Consider the following 23,781-nt stretch of genomic DNA (forward strand, 5'->3'; position numbering starts at 1 on the left):
GTGATGCACGTCAAGGCTTGAGAACTACAGCTCTGGAATTAAAGAAAACCTTTTAAATGGAATTCTTCAGCAGTGTTCCAGACTTTGCTTTCCTATACCATTCCATGGTATGAATTGCCTAAAAGTGTGCCCCAGACTCAATTCTTTGTGGTATCAAGACTCAGAAAACCAAAATAATTGCCATTCTGTAAGACCAAGTGATAGGTCTGAGTTGCATTCCAAAGGTTCCCTATCTGCAGCCTCAATAGAATTAAAAAAATATTTATTTATTTATTTATTTTTGGCTGCACTGGACCTTTCCTGCTGTTCGGGCTTTCTTCTAGTTGCAGAGAGTGGGGGCAGTGTTTGTGGGGGCTACTCTCTAGTGGTGCTTCTCATTGCAGTGGCTTCTCGTTGGAGAGTACAGGGTCAGTAATTGTGGCGCACAGGCCCAGTTGCCCTGCAGCATGTGGAGTCTCCCAGACCAGGGATTGAGCCTGTGTCCCCTGCGCTGGCAGGCAGATTCTCAACCACTGGATCACCAGGAAAGTCTGCCTCAGTGGAGTTTTGACTTTAACCATTTTCCAAAGTTTTTTCCCACTCCACTTCATGTTTCAGAGACAGATTTAGGATGGTTGGAAGTAGACATCCATGCCATATGAAGATAAGAATGAAAGAAAAGAAAAGTACCAAGCAAGATCAGTTAGACTTCAGAAAGATATTTAATTTAATTAATCAATTAAAAAAAAATTTGGCCATGCCGTCTGACATTTGCTATCTTAGTTCCCCAAGCAGGGATCCACAAAAAGATATTTTTAAGTTACACTCTTCAGCATTACCCCAGGCTTTCCTTTTTTAGAGCTCTTTAAGGTGAGTAGGTTTTTGTCTGTGTAGTAAAGTACAGCCCTACTTGGCCTGGTTGGCAGTGGAATTGCACATTGTCATTCTGTGGCATTAACCTGGTAAGTAGTGATAGCTCAGGACTAGAAATGGACAAAAGGCTGTGAAGCCTAGCCTGAGATAGAATGGAGACAAAAATAACACCTTCCCAGATTTGGAGCAGGGAGACTTTTTAAAAAATGATTGGGAGGGAAGAATGTGCCCAAGTGACTGCATTGATTTTTGCAAGGTTCAAGAATGCTCTTCTCCCAGAGTGCTGCATGCTTGCCTCACAGCAGAGGGCACTGCTGTATTCTCTAAGGCAGCCACTGCAGCCTGCAGTCTCTACCCCTAGCTTCAACCTGCCTGTCCTGAGCCCTTGAGCTCAGAGCTCAGACAGGCTGGGGGAAAATGGAGAGAAGAGCTGCTGCTTTAATAGGTGGAGACAGCTGAGGGAAAGATGCTGTTCTTTTGTCCCACTCCACATACTTCCTCACAACAGGCAGGACCTTAGTCGCCTGACCAGGAAACTGCATGAAGCACCTCCACTTCAAAGTGTGAGGAGGGGTCTCTGACTCACTGCCTACCCTAGTGGGTCATTTCATGTAATTCTTCCCAGAAAGGGAGAAGCAAGCCCCTACCTGGGAAGAGACTGGTGCACAAGTATTCACATTTCAGTGATCTTAAATGGAAGTTCTGAGTTATAAAACATAAGTGAAAGTGAAGTCGCTCAGTCGTGCCCAACTCTTTGCGACCCCATGGACTGTAGCCCACCAAGCTCCTCCGTCGTGGGATTCTCCAGGCAAGAATACTGGAGTGGGTTGCCATTGCCTTCAGGACTTAATCAGCTATCTACTTTGTGGAAAATTATATTTGCCTGATAGGCTACATTTTCCCATATAGTTTCTTGAAATATCTTCCCACTGTATAGGTACCATGTCACGTGATTCATGTTATTTTCAGAAACAATAATAATAGCAGCTAATAACCTTTCAGTTGTTTATTGCTTGCAAGTAAACATTTACTCATTTTATATAAATAAACTAATTTTCACAACAATCCTGTGAGGCAAGTAAGTAGTCACTATTATACATGTTTTACCAATAAAGAAATTGAGGAACAGAGAGACTGAGTAACTTGTTTAAAGTCCCACAGCTAATGAATGCCAGAGTTGAGATATGAACCCAGGCAGTATGGCTCCAGAGTCTGTAATGTTAATGGACTTCGCTGTTACCAAATCCTCATCGATGGAAGGATGTGTCTTTCTAAATTGGCATTGTATTAGGTGTTAAATGTGTAAGTGCCTCAGTTATAGGTTCTTGAGAAGTCAGGGCCATAGGGTTGCTTCAGCTTAGGAACTGAAACTAAGGGCACATACTAAGACCCCAATCCAGAAACTTTTGCATGAGGCTATGAAGGGGTTAGCTCTGTGCTGGTGTCCTTATACTGACTGATATTCATTCAGCATGAAGTCAAGTGATAAAGAATGGAAACCTTTTGGTCTGAAAACACTTCTGGTTGCAATCTCAGCCCCAGTACCTAGCTGACCTTTGCTACAGAGAGGGAAGCATTTCCCTTTCCTTACCAGTCATATATAAAGTGAGAGGCATGGAGGATCTTCTTTCCTCATTCAGTTCAGACAAATGTGAGAGACTCACTAGTTTCTTTCTAGGGATGTCAATTCTAAGTACCACAAGCATTCAAATATGTCACAGTTCCTGCCCTTAAGGTAGAAATGACTCTCTTTGTTCCATCCCTACAAGCACTCTGGCCCACTAGCATATTCAGCAAAAGGAGGATCTAGCCTCCAACTCCAAAACTGTAGGTTGACTGGTAAGGGCTGGCTGAGTTCATAGAATAATTAACTCCTGCAGTGATATTCCGTGTGTGCTATGTGCCTGGCACTAAGCTAAACCCTTTACTCACTGTATACTTGTTTAATCCTCAAAACTGTTATACAAAGTAAATACGGCTATTAATTTTTCAGATGAAGAAACTGAAGCACAAAAATTAAGTGACATGCCCAAGGTCACCCAGCATGTGTTGATAATGTCAATTGAAACCAGGTAGTCTGTAAAACTTGTTCTCTTAACTGTTTTTCACTGAACTGCTAACACCCTGGATTAGCTAAGGATAGCAGCAGGGCAGGAATTAAAGCCCAACAGTGAGAGAGGGCTTGATAGAAGGCAGAAAACCAAGATTACAAATGAAAGTGGAGTAAGATACAGAGCTTTAAGCCCCAATCAGTGGCTTGCAAAGCCCTCCCAGGGCAGTTTGTGTCTTAATCATTTTTGCACCTGGCATAAAGCTGGGCTCATAATCAGCCTCAAAAGACATTATTGAATTGAATGATGGTTGAGTAACATCTTTGTAGAAAGGATTGGCTCATTTGTCATTATCCACAAGGTTCCCAACAGCAATGCTGCTTATCTAGCAGGTGTTGGCAGCCACAAAGGACATGGTTGGTGGGGAGAGAGTATGCTGGAGGAGCTGTCAATATTAGTCTTGGAGTCATATTTGTTTGCAGAGGCTTCCTCAACCCTCCACCAGCCTTGGTTACCGATCCTCATTAAAGGCCCGATGATGTCAAGCTCTTTACAACAGTGCCCAGACAGAATTATGCTCCAAGCATCTCATTTACTCTCAAACAGAGGCTGGTCTTTTATAGGTGGCTTTGGATATTGCTTTCAGCCCATCAAGTTGACCTTGTTCCTTTTGCTTTCCTGGTTCCTTTTGTGGGGAGAGCATTGAGTAGACCCACTGAGTAGGCACCCTGAGCAAATGCCTTTTTTAAGCCTACCCTCCTACCCCAAACCGATTTGCCTTGGTTGCTGAAGGAGAGTGCAGAGTTGACACCCCTTGATCACCTCCTACATCCTTGTTGATTCATAGCACCCTTTCCTAGCATCCCAATCACCTGATATTGTTACATTTTGCCTTGTAAATCCCATGTTGGAACTATTGCCAGAGTGAAGCGGAGAGTGGGGGCTATCAGCTCCCCAGCCACAAGTTTCCTAATCTTACTGGAGGGAAGGACTTGGGAAAGGTACACAGAGGTAGGGTGGGACTGGTGCGGGTTGGGGGGAATAGGCCCTGTATAAAAGCTGAGTAGCCAGATGCTCACTTTCACAGCTCTCCTGTAAGACTGGCAGGGCAGATATAGATTAAAATGAAGCACAAACTCCATTTAAAGTACATTACAGCCCAGGAATCAGCTCCCCCTGGGCAGGAGAAGGGAGGAAAGGGCACAGGAGGCTACATAAGTCTCTTTCCTTATCTAGCACCACATGTCTCTCTCCTAGCTTTGTGAAGGGTGATTTACACCCTGGCTGGAATGACTCTCTTTCTGAGCTGATTACATTGGCAAATGCCCCCCAGAGGCCACAGCAGGATGGCCATATTCAGAAGCAGCAGCCAATAAATCTCAGAGGTTTATATTGTACTTCTCAGTACCCTCCCTCCTGGCCCTCTGCCAGGTGGGCTGTGGAAGTAGGAGAGGGCTTGGTTGAGGATTGGGGGAGAACACCCTTCAATACCTTTCATTACCATCTTCCTTAAGTACTGTTTAGTTCTCATTCTTACAAGCCATTCTGCCTCTGTCTTTATCCAGGGAGCAGGTGGGAACCAGCCCAGTAAATTGATCTAATAAATAACCCTTATCTTTATGGGTAGAAGTCCTGGGTTTCTCCTAGGTATTTGCTCTTGGTAGAGTAGCTTGCTCTCCTAACCCTCCTCTGAAAATGATGAGGCTCCTAAATGATCTCTCCAACCATCTTTCTCAGTGATCTTTCATCCAGGGAAATCTCCGCAGTTTAGTCTGAGGGAGGTTTGATCCTTCCATTCTTTCTCATGACACTGAAGGGGCTGAATTTTGGAAGAGTCTAGTCTGGCAAAGGTCCTGGGATCTGGCCCCAAGTCTGTCCCCAGCAAGGTCATTTCACCTGTCTGCAGAATCTTGGGGTTAATAATACAACGGAATCTCACTCCTGAAGATACTGATGTGGGGAAATGATATCAGAGATGTGCAAATTCTAAGGGGAAAAAAACCCCCAAAACTTGAAATGCAAGTGCCCTCGTGCATTTGTTACAAGATTTCATTTGGGGGGGGGGGGGTGGTTTCTTGGTGGTAGAGCGGATTCCGGAAAGTGAGATAGGATGCTTTAAAAAAAAAAATATTTGGACCCCCGAGATGGCGAGTTTCCAGTGGCAGCTCCTACAATGACTCGGCGGCTCCGGGGCGCGTACCCTGGCTCGCCCCCACCCTCGCAGCCCTCTGGGTCTAGTAGGAGAGACTGCGTGGTGCGTCCGTCTGCTTTGGAGTTGGAGGGCGGCACCCGGGACCCTGGTGAGAGAGTGTCGGCGCCGCCCTCCCTGCGAGGAAGGGCGGGAGAAGTGGTGGGAGGTGCCGGTAGAGGAGCCCGGCTCACAGAGCTCCTGTGCTAGGAGAGGGTAACGCCGAGTCGGGGGCAGGCAGAGCACCCGACGTCGACAGCCAGCGCGCGCATCCCACCATGGCGCGTCCGCAGAACCCGCGACCTTTGCCGCCTGCGCTCCTGCTCCTGCTGCCGCTGCTGCTCCGAGCTGGTGAGTGTCGTTGGAGCCGCCCCGGCTGGGGACCGAGGGGATGGGGCTGGTGGTTACAGTGTAAGTGGGGTGCCGGCACCAGAGCCAAGAGAGGTCTCAGACCCCACACTGCTGCCTGATGCCTGGCGTCCATCTGTCCGAGCCTGGAGAACTGGAGGAGGAAGCCTAGAGTGTCAGGAAGGGGCTGGGTTCTACGCCTAGTCCAAGTGTCTGAACTTGTAGATTGAGTGTCAGCCGTGGCCAGGGCACCCAGGCATCTCCTCGCTGCCGGTTCCCCCTCTTCCCTCTTTTGAGGTGCTCCTATACAGTCACAGAACAAGCTGCAGCCAGGCCACTACCAAGACAGCATTTCTAGGAGGCGGGGAGAATCAGAAGCACGACGCCTTTTGCTCCACATGGGCTTTACCACTTCCACCCCGTGTAAAGACTGGGAAAGGGGCCACTAGGTACAGATGACAATATTGAAGTTTTTGTTAGAACTAACTTGTCACTGGGAACTCCCTGGTGGTCCAGTGGTTAGGACTCTGCATTTTCACCCCCCCACCAAAAAGAAAGAAAGAACTGACTTGTCACAAATTAGGGTTGAAAACTGCTGCCCAGAATTCGCCAACACCATTACTGAGTGGTTGAGAATATTGCTCACCATCAACAAACCCCCTCTTCAGGATGTACTTTATTATTATTTTAACTGGAGCAGAAAATTCACTATTGGGTAAGATGGCCTTTCTGTATAGGCTGCCCAGCACAGTGCCTTGCCCTGTTATAGATCCCCAATAAGTGTTTTGTGTAGTACATGGTGCAAGGCCTGATTTTAGAACTATGCCATTCCCCTAAGGAGCATGCATGTGGCCTCTGGGAGAGGGATGGGTGCATGGAATCTCACTGTGGGCTCCTGTCCAGAGCCTGGCTGGAGGGGCTCGTGAGGCAGAGACCAGGTACTTATCTGCACATGACCTCCTCCACAAAGTAGGACTGCAGAAGTGCAATCTTGGCTGAGAGACAGATATGGAAGGAAGGAAGGAAAGTACTGACCTGTTCAGACTGACTTTGTCAGTAAATCAGAGCAGCAAGACATCACTGATCTGATTGAGCTGCCCAGGAAATTTCACTACCCTAACAGTATGGCTGTATGTCAGGATATGGGTAAATTTTCAACACCTTCATCATGACCAATTTAGTGGAACAAGTTACCCTCTGTTAGTGATGAAATTTAACATGACCCTCACCTTCTTTTGTGGAGCTGCAATGCCCCCAGATCTACCACTGCTCAGACTTGGTGAACTGTATCTGCTAAGAAATTAGAGAGGTTTACTTTTGAAAATTGTTATGACTCAATATTTAATATTTAGTCCAGTTAAAGCAATGAGACTTGAACCTGCTACATTTCTTTCAGCAAGCACTTTCTGGGTACCTACTAGAAGTAACATCTTAAACATGCAGCATTTCTCAAACTGTTTAAATCCATGTCCCTTTTTTGACAAAGATAAAAATCTTATGTCTTCCTTAAATAAATTTTGAAATTTCAAAAGTCCTTTTGTTCATCTTTCACATATAAAATTGTTATATATACTTTTTTGTTTTTGTTATCGTTGTTTTGGCCATGCCATGATCCTAGCTCATGTTTTGGCCATGCAAGATCCTAGTTCCTTGACTAGGGATTGAACCTGGGCCATCAGCAGTGAAGGCAAAAAGTTTTAACCACTGAACTACAGGGAATTCCTGTCAAACATGCCTTTTTGAACCACAGGTTCCCTTTGGAAATTCTTATATGTCCCTAAAAGGGTCCCATCCTCTCTCTTTCTTATCCCCTGCATTGAGAAATTCTGGTTTAGTTCAATCCCCTTTTCAAAAATCAAAATTGTGGACTTCCATGGTGGTCCAGTGGCTGAGACTCCGTGCTACAAATGGAGGGGGACTGGGTTTGATCCCTGGTTAGGGAACTAGATCCCACATGGTGCAGCTATAATCCTGCATGCTGCAGCAAACATTGAAGAGTCCATGAGCTGCAACTAAGACCAAGTACAGCCAAATAAATAAAGTAATTTTTTAAAAAGTCAAAATTAAGGACTTCCCTGGTGGTGCAGTGGATAAGAATCTGTATGCCAATGCATGTGACATGGGTTTGATCCTTTGTCTGGGAAGATTCCACATGCCACAGAGCAACTAAACCTGTGGGCTACAACTACTGGAGCCTGCACACTCTAGGGCCCTCAAGCCACAACTAATAAGCCCCTGTGCCACAACTACTGAAGCCCACATGCCCTAGAACCAACCAGTCCCAACCACTACGCCCGCATGCTGCAACTAAGCCTGTGCATCTAGAGCCTGTGCTCTGCAACAAGAGAAGCCACCACCATGAGAAGCCAGAACACTGCAACAAGAGAGTAAGCCCCATCTCTGCAACTAGAGAAAGCCTGCATGCAAAAATGAAAACCCAGCACAGCCACAAATAAATAAATAAATAATGACTAAATAAATATAGCAGTGTGTACATGTCAAAAAGTAAAAACAAATGCCAAAAAATCCACAATGAACAAAATACCAAAATTTTAAAGCAAAAGTAACAATGCCATGTTGAGGCATATTAGAGCCTGAAGCAAAATGAAAAATCAGTATTGCTCACCCTGCCCTTTTTTACACATTGGATATGACATCAATTGTCTTTAAGGGGCATCATTCTAGTGAATTTGCTAAAATTCAGATTCCCAGGCATTATCACCAGAGATTCTTGTTTGGTAGTTTGGAGCTAGGGCTCAGAAATGTGCATTTTAATAAGTAATCTAATTGATTATTATATGATTGGAAGAGAATGTTGGACTAACTAAACTTGGAGGCCCCTCCTAATTTTGGGACTCTTTGATTATAAGTAGAAGGTGCTCAGAGAAGTTATTGGGGTGGCTCATAAAATATCTGTTATCTGGTTATTTTTTAAATATTAGTGGGAGCTTACAAAGAATAAACACTGTTCTAAACACTGGTAATGTTTAGAGTGATGATAAGATAGACATGGAAATCTAGCTGGGAAGAAAATTTAAAAATGAAGTAAAAATATATCAAATGGTGATAAGTACTATGCAGAGAATTGGAATAACAGTATGTTAGAGTAGCTGGGGGGCTATTTTACTTTGGTTGGTTGGGGATAGCCTTTGTGAGATGCCACTGAATGACCAGAAGGGTCCAGTCATGTGAAGATCAGGTGGAAGAGCATTTCAAACAGAAAGGTTAGGTGGACACAAGGTTGTCTTGTTTTATGGCAACCAGAAAGAAGGTCGGTGCAGATGTAGGGAAGTGGGAGAGGAAGAAAGCTAGGAGGGAAGGTTAGAGAGTTGGGCAGGGCCAGATCTCTACAAGGCTTTGTAAACCAGCGTTCATAAACTAGATCTTAACCTAAGTGCAATGGAAGCTGGTAGAAGGATTTAAGCAGAGAAATGAGATGATCTGATACACAGTTTTTAAGTTCATCAGTTCAATCACTCAGTCGTGTCCAACTCTTGCGACCTCATGGACTACGTGCCAGACTTCCCTGTCCATCACCAACTCCTGGAGTTTGCTCAAACTCATGTCCATCCAGTCAATGATGTCATCCAGCCATCTCATCCTCTGTCATCTCCTTCTCCTGCCTTCAATCTTGCCCAGCATCAGGGTCTTTCCCAATGTTGGTCTTCACATCAGGTGGCCAAAGTATTGGAGTTTCAGCTTTAAGCATCAGTCCTTCCAATGAATATTCAGGACTGATTTCCTTTATGATTGGCTGGTTTGATCTGCTTGCCGTCCAAGGGACTCCCAAGAGTCTTCTCCAACACCACAGTTCAAAAGCATCCATTCTTTGGCATTTAACTTTCTTTATACTCCAACTCTCACATCCGTACATGAGTACAGGAAAAACCATAGCTTTGACTAAATGGAGCTTTGTTGGCAATGTAATGTCTCTGCTTTTTAATATGCTGTCTGGGTAGGTCATAGCTTTTCTTCCAAGGATCAAGCATCTTTTAATTATCATGGCTGTAGTCATCATCTGCAGTGATTTTGGAGCCCAAGAAAATAAAGTCTCTCACTGTTTCCATTGTTTCCCCATCTATTTGCCATGAAGTGATGGGACTGGATGTCATGATCTTCATTTTTTGAACGTTGAGTTTTAAGACAGCTTTTTCACTCTCCTTTTTCACTTTCATCAAGAGGCTCTTTAGTTCCTCTTTACTTTCTGCCATAAGGGTGCCATCATCTGCATATCTGAGGTTATTGATATTTCTCCCGGCAATCTTGATTCCAGCTTGTGCTTCATCCAGTTCAGTATTTCACATGATGTACTCTTCATATAAGTTAAATAAGCAGGGTGACAATATATAGCCTTCACATACCCCTTTCCCAATTCGGAACCAGTCTGTTGTTCCATGTCCAGTTCTAACTGTTGTCCAGTTCAAACTGTTGACCTGCATACAGATTTCTCAGGAGGCAGGTAAGATGGTTTGGTATTCCCTCTCTTGAAGAATTTTCCACAGTTTGTTGTGATCCACACAGTCAAAGGCTTTATCATAGTCAATAAAGCAGAAGTAGATGTTTTTCTGGAACTCTCTTGCTTTCTCTATGTTCCAATGAATGTTGGCCATTTGATCTCGATTTCCTCTGCCTTTTCTAAATCCAGCATGAACAGCTGAAGTTCTCAGTTCAAATACTGTTGAAGACTAGCTTGGAGAATTTTGAGCATTACTTTGCTAGCGTGTGAGATGAATGCAACTGTCTGGTAGTTTGAACATTTTTTGGCACTGCCTTTCTTTGGGATTGGAATGAAAACTGACCTTTTCCGGTCCTGTGGCCACTGCTGACTTTTCAAAATTTGCTGGCATTTGAGTGCAGCACTTTCACAGCATCATCTTTTAGGATGTGAAATAGCTCAACTGGAATTCCATCACCTCCACTAGCTTTGTTCATAGTGATGCTTCCTAAGGCCCACTTGACTTCGCATTCCAGGATGTTTTGCCAAGAAAACAGTTAAGAGATGATCCCATATAATGCTAGTCAGCATTAAAATTATGTTATATTCACACAATGGAATGCTATACAGCAATGAAAATAAGCTATTTGCAACTATACTTAACAGTGTGGGTGAATTTCAGAAACTTAATATTGAGCAAAAGGAGCCAAGACACCAAAAACACATGTATGATTGAAAAACAGGCAAAACAAATTACTAATGTTAGAAATCAAGATGTTGTGTTTACTTTGTTAGGAAGATGAGGACTGGCAGATGGCTTCTGGCATGCTAGTAATTAATGTTCTGATTCTTTATCTGGCGATCTGGTTACACAGGTATATGTAATTAGAAATTCATTAAGCTATACATTTTTGATTCATGTGTTTTCCTATGTTATGCTTTATTAGCAAACATGATATACAAATGACTAACAAAAACATGAAAATATGTTCAATATCATTAGTTATTAGGGAAAATGCAAGTGAAAACCACAATGAGATACTAGCTTACACCCACAAGGATGGCTGTAAAAACAGAACAAAAAACAGAAAACATGAGTTAATAAGTATGTAGAGAAATTGGAACCACCCTCACGCATTGCTAGTAGGAATGTAAAATGATACCAGCTCCTGTGGAAAACAATCTAGTGGCTCATCAGAAAGTTAAACATAGAATTATCATGTGACCCAGCAATTCCACTTGTAGAGAAATACCCAAGAAAAATTAATACCGGTGTTCAAGCAAATACTTGTGTGTAAATGTTTACGTAGCACTATTCACAGTAACCAAAGATCAAAAATGTCCATCAGCTAATGTTTACATAAACAAAACAAATTATGGTATCCATGCAATAAAATATTATTCATAAGAAAGAGTGAAACACTGATTTATACCACAATGTGGGTGATTGTCAAAAAAAGTATGTTAGATGAAAGAAGATAGATACAAAAGTATGTATTTTATGGTTCCATTTACATGAAACATGTAGGATAGGCAAATGTATAGAGACAGCTGACTACTAGGGGGAAGTGAGAATGAAGAGTGACTGTTTAATGGGTATGAGCTTCCTGTTGGGGTGATGAAAATGAATTGGATTTAGAAGTGATGGTTGTACAACACTGTGAATATACTAAATGCCATTTACTTGTGCCCTTTAAGATGATTGATTTTATGTTGCATGATTTTTCTTTCTCTCTCTTTTTTTAAATAGTTTGCATCTTTTGACTATCTTCATCCAGTTCTTCCTTCCCACCCTCTGCCTCTGGTAGCTGCAAATCTGATTTCTTTTCCTATGAGAATGTTTGTTTTTGAAGTATAATTGACCTACAATGCTATGTTCCTGGTGAACAATATAGTGATTTGCTATTTCTATACATCTCAGAATGATCACCAAAGGTGAATTTTACTTCAATAAAATTGAACTTTCACAACCTAAAACAATTTATTAAAAAAGATGGATGCAACAACAGAAAATGGTAATTATGTGAAATGAAAGATTTGTTAACCAATTGTAACATTTTACAGTATATACATGTATCAAATGATCATGTTGTACATCTAAAACTTAAAAAATGTTGTATGTCAATCATATATCAATAAAGCTGGAAAACAAAAAAGATGGCTGAGTGGTAACAGAGAATGAATTTCGAAGATGGAATCATGGAGACCAATAAGGACTCTTAACTAGTTCAGACAGAAATTGGTGGTGGCTTGAGCTAAGGAAGTAGTGATAGATGTGGAGAGAAATAGACAGGTTCCAGATATGTAGTGGAATTGACAGGACTTGCTGGATTGAACATAGGATGTGAAGGAAAGAGAAGAATTCAGAATGACTCCTAGATGTCCTGCCTTGAAAAACTGGGGGATGATGGTGTATTGTTACCACTTGATAGGGACCCTAGGGCCTAGAGTGCAGGGCCTTTCTCCAGGGCTGACATACAACCAACCATGATATTCCTGAGTAAGTAACAGAATCAGTAAAAGTGCCCTACCCCAGCAAGTTCCCACTATAAGGGTTTTTATTATATATATTTTTTAAGTTTTTAATTTTGTTTACACCATGTTATTTTTAAGTGACTTTTTTTTTTTTTTTTTTTGGCTGTGCTGCAAGGTTTGCAGGATCTTAGTTCCCTGACCAGGGATTGGACCTGGGCCCCAGCAATGAAAACGCTGAGTCCTAACCACTGAACTACCAGGGAATTCCCTTAAGTGACTTTTAATGGAAGACTGAGAGTTGTTGCTAACTGTCATTTAGCACTCCCGTGCACATTCTCAACTCTCTGGTTATGATGCTAGCCCTGTTCATGGCATAACTCTGCTCAGGGCCCTCTTCCAGTAACTGGCAGGGTCATCAGGCTCAGCTTCAAACAGTTGTTCCCCTTCCCTTCCCAGGAGGCTGAGCAGCCTTTCTTTATCAAACCCCTACCCTTTCTTGAGCCTGATCTCTTCTACCAGATTGTGACCATGGCAGACCCTCCCACTGGACTTCTTGTTCCCCACTAAAGGCCTCTGTGCTACCCCAAGACTTTCCTGCTAAAGATTTCGTCCAGAATCCCCCTGTCCTACCTTATGACTCGGTTTTCTCAGACAGCTATTCTGACCTTATGTGAGCCTCTCTTGACCTCTCTCCTTCCATAGGGGACCACCTCCCCACAGAAGGCCGATTCACAAACAGCTGTATCCAGGCCAGGAGGAAGTGCCAGGCCGATCCCACTTGCAATGCTACCTACCACTACCTGAATTCCTGTGCCTCAAGTATAAGCACCTCATCACCTGCAGAGGAGCCTTTGGTCCCTGAGGACTGCATGGAAGCAGCACAGCAACTCAGGAATAGCTCTCTGATGAGCTGTACATGCCATCGGCGCATGAAGAACCAAGCTACCTGCCTGGACATCTACTGGACCATTCATCCTGCCCGTAGCCTTGGTGAGGCTCCCATCCTAGAGTGGGCTAAGCTAGGGAAGATGGCTCTTGGGAGTTGATTTTTAATCCTGTTGGATATGGGCCACATGGTAGATTCTGACAGGGATGATAATGAAGCTCTGCATTTGACATCAGTAAGAAATGCAAGGAGCAATTGGCTGTATCCTTTTGGGTCCCAGAATACTGCCCTCCCTTCCCACTACTTCCCCCTTTCTTTTACCTGGAAACATGTGGCTGCCTCTTGGAAGATCTCTGAACCAGGCTAAGGCCCAACATGGGGAGCTCCTGGAACAGATGGATAGGAGAGGAAGTGGAGGGAAATGGTCTTAACCCATAAATACAACATACAAATACAAGATAATCCTAGGTTCAGAGAGGCTGGGAGGCTGTGTCCTGGTACAGCCTTTAACAGAGAGGATACTCATTAACTAGACAAGAGATGGTAAAAGACAGAGGGCACTGGAAGACCAAAGAGGAGCTTCCTCTGACTCTAGAGATCCCTTTTTATATAGTCAATTTTACTGGACTATGCTGCAATAATGAAACAGGGTCATGTAAAAAAAAGGTTAAGTTCTTCCTGAGGTTCTGTCTTGGCTGTGTCATGTGTCCTCTTCGTTCTGGGATCCAGTTCAGCCTCTACGTGGGATGTTCCTTTCTGATGGCAGACGGAAATGAGCATTGGCAGAATCATTTGATGCCTTTAAAACTTTCTGCTCAGACATCACATGAAATACTTTTGCTCACATTCCATTGACAAGCAGATCACATGGTCAAACCTGATGTCCTCTCCCAGGGGACTCTAAAAATCTCATGGCAATAAATGAGGATGTGTAGTCTTACAGGAAGGGTAAAAATAAGTAGAAACAGCAATGCAATCTACTGTAGTTCATCACTTGGTCAAAACATTCATTTCCCTCCCTTCCACAAGAAAATATAACTACTCACTAAGGAAGGTGCCTAAGTATTCTGTTTAAGCAGAACATCAGACTCCAAGATCCCCGACTTGGATATTATCTTGTGACAATTTCTGTATAAGGTCTGAATGTGTGGTTCCTCTTAATCTAGAAACGTATATACTAAAAAGTCATCTGCTTCCCATATATACTCAATATGTAGTAAGGGAACAGGGACAGGAGAAGCACAACAAACTCAGAAAGAGGAATAATGGGAAGCACACAGCAGACATTGATTCATAGCAATTCTGATGTCCTGCCACACAACTGATGCAAGGGCTGTCTTCCCTGGGAGTAGGAATTGCTCTTTAATAAGGCCCTGCTTTTGCTTATTGGGGAGCAAAAGCCCAGGAGTTTCTCAGCTCTCTGGGAGGTCCTTTCCTTTCCATTAATTTCTTGGGCTACATCTGAAAAGGGCATTGGAGACTATGACCTCCTTAGGGACTGAATAGCATTCTCTGCTTGCTTCTTACTTGAGGAATGTTGGAGCATCTTAAGTCTCAAATAGTCAGAGTCTATTTTAATCTAGGCTGGTGGCTCTTAGCAGTACTACTCTCTCAATACATAATTGTGTTTTATATCTTTTGATTCTGTCACCTCATGTGCCAGTAGCTGTTCCTATAATCCTTTTCAAGACATACATCTCTTTCCAGACCTAATTAGAGGTACCTTGCCCTTATCAAACTTCTGTGCCTGAGCCACTATCTCAGTCTTTTTTCCCTGAGCATATTTGTCCAACTGGCAGGATTTATTGGATACTGTCTTAATCGATGGGATCTCTACAAAGGGCATGATAGCCACGAACTTGAATTTGTCTTTCCCCAGGGCTGAGTTGTAATTGAGCTTATTACTCAAAGCATTTTTCAGTTTTATCTTTTACCATTAGAATATGAGACGCAGTTGCATTTCTTAATCCTGCAAGTCCTAGAATTTCCGTATTCTTTCTTCTCTGTTTCCTCCTTATTGGTAAACTGGTCAGTTCTCTAAGCTTATATCTTTCTTGTGGTACCTTGCCAAATATAGTCATGAGCATTCACAACATTCACTAGTAATCTTCCTTTTCTTAGCTTCTTCCTCTTAAAGCACAAGCTCACTCGTACATCATCTTCCTTCCAAGTTATTGCAGGCAACAATTTTACCAAACATTGTGCCACTGCATAATGAGAGCTGCCAGCCCCCAATAACAGCTTATTCACTGCCCACTGCCCAGTCCCAAAGCTAATACTGTTTATTTTAGATTTTGTTACTTCAGCACTGCACTTCTAGATACCAATTACATGTTTAATAAGAGTTTGCTAAATTATTCAACCAACCGCAAAATCCTTGGCTTTTACCAACAAAAATGTAACTTTTGTTCATGTTACACACATCTGCCATGGGCTTCCATGAGTTAGTTGGCTTTGTTTTTGCTCCACCTGTCTTTTTCATTTGAGGATCCAGGATGGTAGGTGGAAAAGAACCACAGCAGGACCATGTGATCTTAAAAATTCTTCTTAGAGGTGATTAAGTCTCTGAAGCTCACAATCCACAGACCAAGGCAAGTCATGTGGCCAAACCTTACAGTAGGGTGGGAAAGTACAGTTCTCTCCTAGGGGGCCTAGAACATGGCAACAGGTAAAGATATATAATCATCCTCCAGCAAGCAATTGGAAACAGTAGTACAATATACCACTCTCCTTGTTCCCTGACTTCCTCTCCTCATCCTAATCACCTCACTTCTAGAGCTTCACCTGAACCCTCTCCCTAAATCCTCTTGCCTTCCCCCTCTTTTCCCTTGGGAGCTCCCAGGTCTCCCCAGGCATTCAACTCATCCTTTCTGATTTGCTTGATACTATACATATCCCTTGGAGAAGGCAATGGCACCCCACTCCAGTATTCTTGCCTGGAAAACCCCATGGATGGAGAAGTCTGGTGGGCTGCAGTCCATGGGGTCGCTGTGAGTCGGACACGACTGAGCGACTTCCCTTTCACTTTTCACTTTCATGCATTGGAGAAGGAAATGGCAGCCCACTCCAGTGTTCCTGCCTGGAGAATCCCAGGGACGGCAGAGCCTGGTGGGCTGCTGTCTCTGGGGTCGCACAGAGTCGGACACGACTGAAGCGACTTCGTAGCATACATATCCCTTCTCTACTGAAGACATACTCCCAGAATGTCCCTGCAAGCTCACCTCTGTCTTTAAACAATAGTTTTTAACCAGCCTTTATTAAGCACCTTGTGTATGAGCTATGCAGTAATTTTTTTTTTTTTTAATTGAGGTACAGTTGGTTAACAATGTTGTGTATGCAGTGATTTTATAAGATCCTGTACATCTCTTTCAGGAGCTCACAGCCCCATGAGGGCTTCTGAAAGAGATGTATTTCCTTTGAAATCATTGTCTCTCCCTTCTCTGCTTTTCTCAGTCAGGTTCATTCTGGGCCTGGTAACGTTTCCATCACCTCAGCGTGTGATAAATTTCCATAGCCAAGTGGTCGGTCCTGGAACAGAGTTCACCATGGCCCCTTCTCCAATTGCAAGAGCAAACAGGACAGAATCCCTTTACCTGTTTACATGCCTACAGGCGATATGCGTAGTAGTTAGGAGTGGAGACTGTGGAATCAGATAATCTAGATTTCAAATCCCGACTCCACTTATTAGCTTATGTGAGCCTGAGCAAGTGAATTAAACCTCTCTTATCCTCAGTTTCCTTTTACCTACCCAAAGACTTCTATGAAGACTAAGTGAAATTGTATATATATATATATATATATATATATATATAAAATACCATAGTGCCCAGTATACAGTGTGCACAACAAACAGTAGCTTTATTTTTCTTACCATTAAACCCAGTTTATTCATCAAGCCTAGCCTGTACCTTTATGGCCCCATTTTTTTTCCTCTCCTCCGCCCAGGATGCAGCTATTTGGGTAGAGATTGTGCCTTTGCCTTTTCCCCAGGAGCTTCAGCTCCTCCTACTCTCATCCACAGCCCAGTCCTCAGGATTCTGATGCATCCTACCTTGTCTCTAGGTGACTATGAGCTGGATGTCTCTCCCTATGAAGACACAGTGACCAGAAAACCCTGGAAAATGAATCTCAGCAAACTGAACATGCTCATACCAGGTGTGCAGGGCCAGCTGGGGCTGGGGTATGGGAGGGCCTGGACCCTGCGGGAAGGGTGGCTGGTGGGGAACACAGCTGGGTAATAAGAGGGGAGAGTTCTAGACTGCCAGGTGACTAAAGAAGCCCTGTCATGGTGAGAGTCTGAGCTATGGGGCATAATCTAGTCTCACAAATCAACAAAAAGCAATAGTTATTAAGGAGATAATCAAAGAGAGCCTGTTAGAGCTTCTAGCTTCCAAAGGGTGGATCTCTACAAAGGGTTAGAAGGGAGTGGCAGCAGTCCCAGGGAAAAAATGTGCTGAAATGGAGTATTTACCCTAATTCGAGGCAGCCAGGAAAGTAGCTTATGGTCCCTGAAGACCAGGAAATTGCTTGTTTTCAACCATTCTAATGGGATGGGCGAGGTGTTGGGCAGGGAATGGTGAGAGAGAGTGTGACTCCTCAGGAGTGATTCAGGGTGGGGAGCCATCTGTCTGGCAAGGACTATGATGCATGTTTTTCAAGAAAGTGAGGCTGTTGTGTTAATTGGAGAGGAAGACACACATGCACTCTCTTTTTGAGAGAGATGTGAGATTTGTTGTACAGTCAGTTCTTCATATTAGAATTTTGAGAGAAAAGTATAGAAATTTATATATTAGAAACTCTAGGTTACAAGGAATCTGGGAATAACCTATTCCAGTTACTCTGTTCTGACTGCTGAAATATTCTGTTAATAGAAGTATCACCATGATTTCCCAAGACTCAGAGTATGGGTTTTTTTATGCATGCATCAATCAAAGAAAGATGGACAGAATACAGATACAGAACCAAAATCCTAAGTAGAATTCGGTTGCATCTGTTGTGGACAGTTCAGAAAGTATACTTTTCCACACCAGGAGGGTTGTGGGATCCTAGTTCCCCCACCAAGGATGGAACCCCTCAGAAGTGAAAGACTGGCGTCCTAACTGCTGGACTTCCAGGGAATTTCCCAGAAAGTACTTTAGAATGTTGTAGGGCCTCTTGTTACAGTTTCCACCATGCGATCTCACTCATTGCATAGGATTGTAAAAAGGATTCGGTTAGATGTATGTGGCTTAAAAGCAAACAAACAAACAAAAAGCCTAGGCAAGCAGAGGAGCAGGATGCGGGAGGCTCATGAATACCAACATTGTTTGAGGCTAGAGGGCAAGGCCTTTTTCAGGGCAGTCCTCCCTGACGGTAGTGCCCTCCCACTACCGCCCTTGATAAATCAGAGGCTGGGCTGCAGGTCTGTGAAGAGGACTGCTGACTTGCTTCCCCTCTCCCCCCAGACTCGGACCTTTGCCTCAAGTTCGCCATGCTGTGCACTCTTAATGACAAGTGTGACCGGCTGCGCAAGGCGTACGGGGAGGCGTGCTCTGGGTCCCGCTGCCAGCGCCACACTTGCCAAAGGCAGCTGCGCACCTTCTTCGAGAAGGCCTCAGAGCCTCACTCGCAGGGCCTGCTGCTGTGCCCGTGCGCGCCCACCGATCAGGGCTGCGGGCAGCGCCGGCGCAACACCATCGCCCCCAGCTGCGCGCTGCCCTCGGAGGCCCCCAACTGCCTGGAGCTTCGGCACGTCTGCGTATCCGACCCGCTGTGCAGGTGCGGGTGCTATGTGCTGGGTGCTGGTGAACGGGGTGGGTGCCACTCCTTCCGGGCTTCTTCCTGGGCAGGGTTGAATCTAACCTAGCCCAGGGATCCTGGACTGACTTCACCAGGTAGCTACTCTCGATACCTTTTAAAACTCTTTTCTAGGGGTAAATGTGAGTGTGTGTGTGTACACACACACACACAGTGTAAAAACCTTAGAAAATATAAATGTGTCTTAAAATATCACCCCAAACCCATCACCTGGAGTTAATCTAACATACTTTGGAGAGCATTTCCTTCCAATCTTTTTTCTCTACAGATAAACAAAATCAGACATTTTGAGAGTATATTTATCTTGCTTTTCTTCCACTTATGGTACGTATCTGGTGAGCATTTTCTGATGGAAGCAGTATGGAATAGAGATGAAGACAAGCTCTGAAGTCAGACATATGTGAATTTAAATCCTTGTCTGTGTGACCTTGCATCTATCACTTAACTTAAAATTCTGTCACTTAACCCAAGGTTCCACTTACTCCTCTGTAAAAACTGGGATAATAATGCAGACCTCTTGGGATTTTGGTGAGAGTTAAATTACGTAATTTATGTAGAGAGTTAGCTTACTAGTGCAGTTAAGTAAGGACTCAGTAAATGATGGTGCTTATTTTGTCATTTACTGTCCTTTAACAACTTACTTTTTAACTGTGTACCTTGTATTTCACTTTATAGATACCCCATATTTTATTTAATAATTTCTCTGTTTATAGATATTTAGGTTGCTTTCTTTACTGCTATAAATAATGCTGCAATAAATATTACTGTTATTTATTAATCTTTGTGCACAAATCTAATTATTGCTTAGGTTGTGTTGCTACAAATGTCATTACCAAATCAAAGAACATGAAGAATTGTAAGGTGTCTGATAAAAATGTAAGCAGAATTTTAATCTGGCTTACTTTGACCTTCTCACGCAAACATTCATCAGATTGACGTTATCATCCTTTCAAGTGATATTTGTTGACAGTCACACCAACTTTGTGTTGCAGCTTGGTTCTACCACTTAGTTCTCTGTAACCTTGGGCAAGTCACCTCTCTTGAGTCCCACTTCCTCTTCTGTAAAATATTACATAATAAAAGCTCTTAGTTAACATAATATTAACACTTAGTAATTACTATGGGCTAAGTACTGTTTTAAGTACTTAACATCTAGTAACTCTTCTAAAATTCACAAGAACTCTGTAAGAATGTTGTTTTTTTTTTTAATCATCCTCAGTTTACAAATGAAGAAACCACAGCAGAGAAAGGATAAATAGCTTACTCAAATTCACCCCTAGATAGTAAGTCAGGTTTGTTAATGAAGTTTAGAGTGAAAGAAGTCTGGCCTAGAGTCTGCTCCTAAAGGCTCTGCTCTGCTGCCTGTTGTTATGCTGGTAGCTGTTCCTATTACTTTCACAATCACTTAACAAGTGCTGGGCTAGATGACTAAGATATTGTCCCTCCCTTCAAGGAGTTTGCATTTGAATGGGGATGACAGAGAAGTAAACCACTCTTCTAACACCAGGCAAAATGTAAGGAAAACTGCACAAATATATATAGAAAAATATATTCACAATTCCATCGCCTAAAGATAACCAGCTTTACCTATTGTAGGATGAGTGTTAAAATAATAATATCTAACATTTACTGAATACTCACTGAATACCAGGCCCTATTAAATGCTGTACATTTAATGCTCTTACTTCATCCTCACAAAAATCCACAAGGTAGTGCTATTTTTGTCTCTGTTTACTGTCAAGGAAACTGAGGTTAAAGAAACTGCCTGAGGTCTCATAATTAGGGATTTTGGAGCCCAAGTTAAAAGTGATACGCTGTGGAGACTGGGGTGATAGTATATTTGACTGTGACAGGAGCAGGCCTCACTCAGGAGGAGGCCATGGCTCAGGCTCTGAAAGGCAGAGGAGTATTTGGCATGAAGATAGGCATGTCAGCTAAAGGGGCAGCAAGTTGATGGCTGCAGGCCGGACCGTCAACGGGGACTCTTGAAATTTCCTTTTTTCCAGATCACGTCTGGCAGATTTTCAGACCCACTGCCATCCCATGGACATTCTAGGGACCTGTGCAACAGAGCAGTCCAGATGTCTGCGGGCATACATGGGGCTGATTGGTGAGGCTGGGGAACGTGGGTAGGGAGCCAACAGGTTGGCCAGCCTGGCGGGTGAAAATGCTCTCAAGACTGAACCCAGATGGAGTGGTCCTGAGACAGGTGGGAGATGGATGGGAGCTGAAGGCAGAGTTGGCTTAGTCACCAATAATCTTCTCTTCACTCTATAGGGACTGCTTTGACTCCCAATTTTGTCAGCAATATCAATGCCAGTGTTGCCTTAAGCTGCACCTGCCGAGGCAGTGGCAATCTGCAAGAGGAGTGTGAGCGGCTGGAAGAGTCCTTCTCCCACAACTCCTGCCTTAGTGAGTGCTTGCCACCTGCTCCCAGTCCCTGTGGCTGGTTCAGCTCAACCCCGGGAGAGGGAAGGGGTCAGCTCTGTGGTCCACACTGGTTCCATCCATCTCCTGCAGATGGAGCAACCCCCTCAGCCCTTAGCATAGGCGTACATCTCCCCAGCCTGGGCCTTTCTGCCTTCTCCCATTCCCTAAATGACCACCCTCCTGCCCCTGCCAAGCTGCCTTTTCACCTGTCTGAGCCCCAGGGACACTCTTCAGCTCAAGGAATAGCAAGCAGAATGAGATAATATCCCATTCCCACCTGCCACACACCCACCGTCATACATGCCAGGGTCCCTGAGACACTTCTTTTCCATCTTTTGGAGTCTAAGAAATCTCCAACATCTGCCTGCTCTCAGTCTTCCTTCTCTCCTCAGTGGAGGCCATTTCAGCTAAGATGCGTTTTCACAGCCAACTCTTCTCCCAGGACTGGGCAGCCTCTACCTTTTCGGTGATGGAACGCCAGGTAGGGGCTCCTCTGTTACACCCCCTCCTGCCTTTTCTGGACCATCGGGGGAAACCCAGACAAGGGGAGCAAGAGACTGGGGGTGGTGTGAGTCCCTTTTGGTCATGAGGACTATAGACCTCTAATGGACATCTCAGGGGAGGGGAAAAGGCCTTGATGGAAGCTGAGCTGGTGCAAAGGGTGGAGCTGACTCCATTTCATTTTTTCCACAGAACAAAAACCCTGCTCTGAGGCCACAGCCTTGGGTGCCCACTCTTTTCTCCTGTACTCTTACCTTGATTCTGCTCTCGAGTCTCTGGTAGCTGGACTTCCTCAGGGGCCCTCTTCCCTTCTACCACACCAGCTGACCTGCTGCCTGCAATGGGTGAGGAAGGGACAGCATCGGGAAGGAGGTTCAGTCTACCACGTGGCAACCCTGACATATGTCCAGTCAACTCCAGATGAGGTCATGGCAGAAGCTGACTAGCCGAGTTCTCATGCCCTTTACTTCTTTTTTTGTTTTGTTGTTTTTGTTTGGCCATACCACACGGCTTGTGGGATTTTCATTTCCTGACCAGGGATTGAACCTAGACCCTCCCAGTGAGCACTCAGAGTCCTAACCACTGGACTGCCAAGGTCATTCCCTTCACTTCTTCTTGGGCTGCGCCTTCTTAGGACTTCAGCATATCATCTGGTGGTATCCAGCTCTCCCAGGTTCTCGCCTTATTTCTTTCTCCTGCCCACCCATGATCACTCAGGCTCTAACAAATCAGTCACACTCTGCTGCATTCTCCAGGTAGGCAGACTTGGGTGTTCTGAAGTGACCTGGAAAGACATTCCTCATGGTGAGGAAAGCTGGAGGAAGACTCCTATCTATCCCTTGTTTTCTCCTCTGAGTGGGGGATGGGAACCTACTGCCAGCCCTGCCCCAGGATCCTACACAACACTTGAGCATCAGGAGCTGGAGCATTTGGGCCTTGCTTTCTTCCTGCTACTGTCCTAGAGTCCCCTTAGCCTCTTGGATTATGATTAAACATTTTGATTTAAAACTTTTCTGTTTTCCCATTGTCTCACATTGTGAATTTGTATAGAACGAGGGGTGTTACAGACACAAGAGCACAGGCCAGGTTATCTAAGAGACACAGTGACCCTGCCACCAGGTTTTATGTGACCCTGGGCAAGTCTCTCAGCTTCCCTGTGCACTTGACATGGAGTTGGAAGAAAAGTAACGTATGTGAGGCTGTGGACCAGGTACTAGTCCCAGCTGCTGCCTAGGATCTGCTACTCCCTGTACATCTGTGCACATGAGGACCTATAGGTATGTATAATATTTTGTAAGTAAGATCAGGCACTGCCTGTCAAAGTGTAAGTCACAGACCCCTTTCAACATCCATGAGAAGAGCTTGAAATACATCATCCTTTTCATCAGCTGCGTGACATGGACTTGTATGAATGCATATTCCTACATACATAGTTTATTTAACCAGTTCTGTATTGATGGATATTTGTTTGTCTTCACATTTTTCTCTGAGCCAAGTTTTAAGGCAGCGAGGAGGTGACTGGGGGTAGTATGTGCAGAAGAGCTTCCAGAGCAATGGGTGACATAGGGAAGCCACTGTCTAAACATTCTTGTATCCACATACCCCTGCCCCAGGAAATGCCCAGCCAACCTGCCATCCTGTACACTTCAGTGGGGTACCTGGTGGACTTTCCTCTTTCTCCCCTCCCAGGAAGATCTCTGAACCATCAGGGCCTCTCTATTTGCTTTGGCTCCATTATCATGGGCCTGGGGAGTTGAATGGTACAGTCATTCCTTGCTAAGTGCTTGAATTAGACTAATAGGTCATCTGTACTTTTCTC

At 44.1% G+C, this 23,781-nt stretch overlaps 1 protein-coding gene and 1 non-coding gene across 2 annotated transcripts; one reads left to right on the plus strand and one right to left on the minus strand.

Moving 5' to 3' along the window:
• The first annotated feature begins 210 nt into the window (after window positions 1–210).
• Window positions 211–22,974, plus strand: GFRA3 (GDNF family receptor alpha 3). The gene is made up of 8 exons (XM_006070854.3): window positions 211–5,442; window positions 13,052–13,339; window positions 17,298–17,390; window positions 18,680–18,992; window positions 21,038–21,141; window positions 21,309–21,443; window positions 21,854–21,942; window positions 22,155–22,974. Exons 1-8 carry the CDS (start codon window positions 5,370–5,372, stop codon window positions 22,242–22,244), a joined length of 1,185 nt encoding a protein of 394 aa, XP_006070916.1. The 5' UTR covers window positions 211–5,369; the 3' UTR covers window positions 22,245–22,974.
• Window positions 12,541–12,612, minus strand: TRNAE-UUC. The gene has a single exon. It is a non-coding gene; the product is annotated as a tRNA-Glu (tRNA).
• Window positions 22,975–23,781: the final 807 nt, after the last annotated feature.

This window comes from Bubalus bubalis, chromosome 9 (genome assembly GCF_019923935.1).
Source record: "Bubalus bubalis isolate 160015118507 breed Murrah chromosome 9, NDDB_SH_1, whole genome shotgun sequence".
NCBI lineage: Eukaryota > Metazoa > Chordata > Mammalia > Artiodactyla > Bovidae > Bubalus > Bubalus bubalis.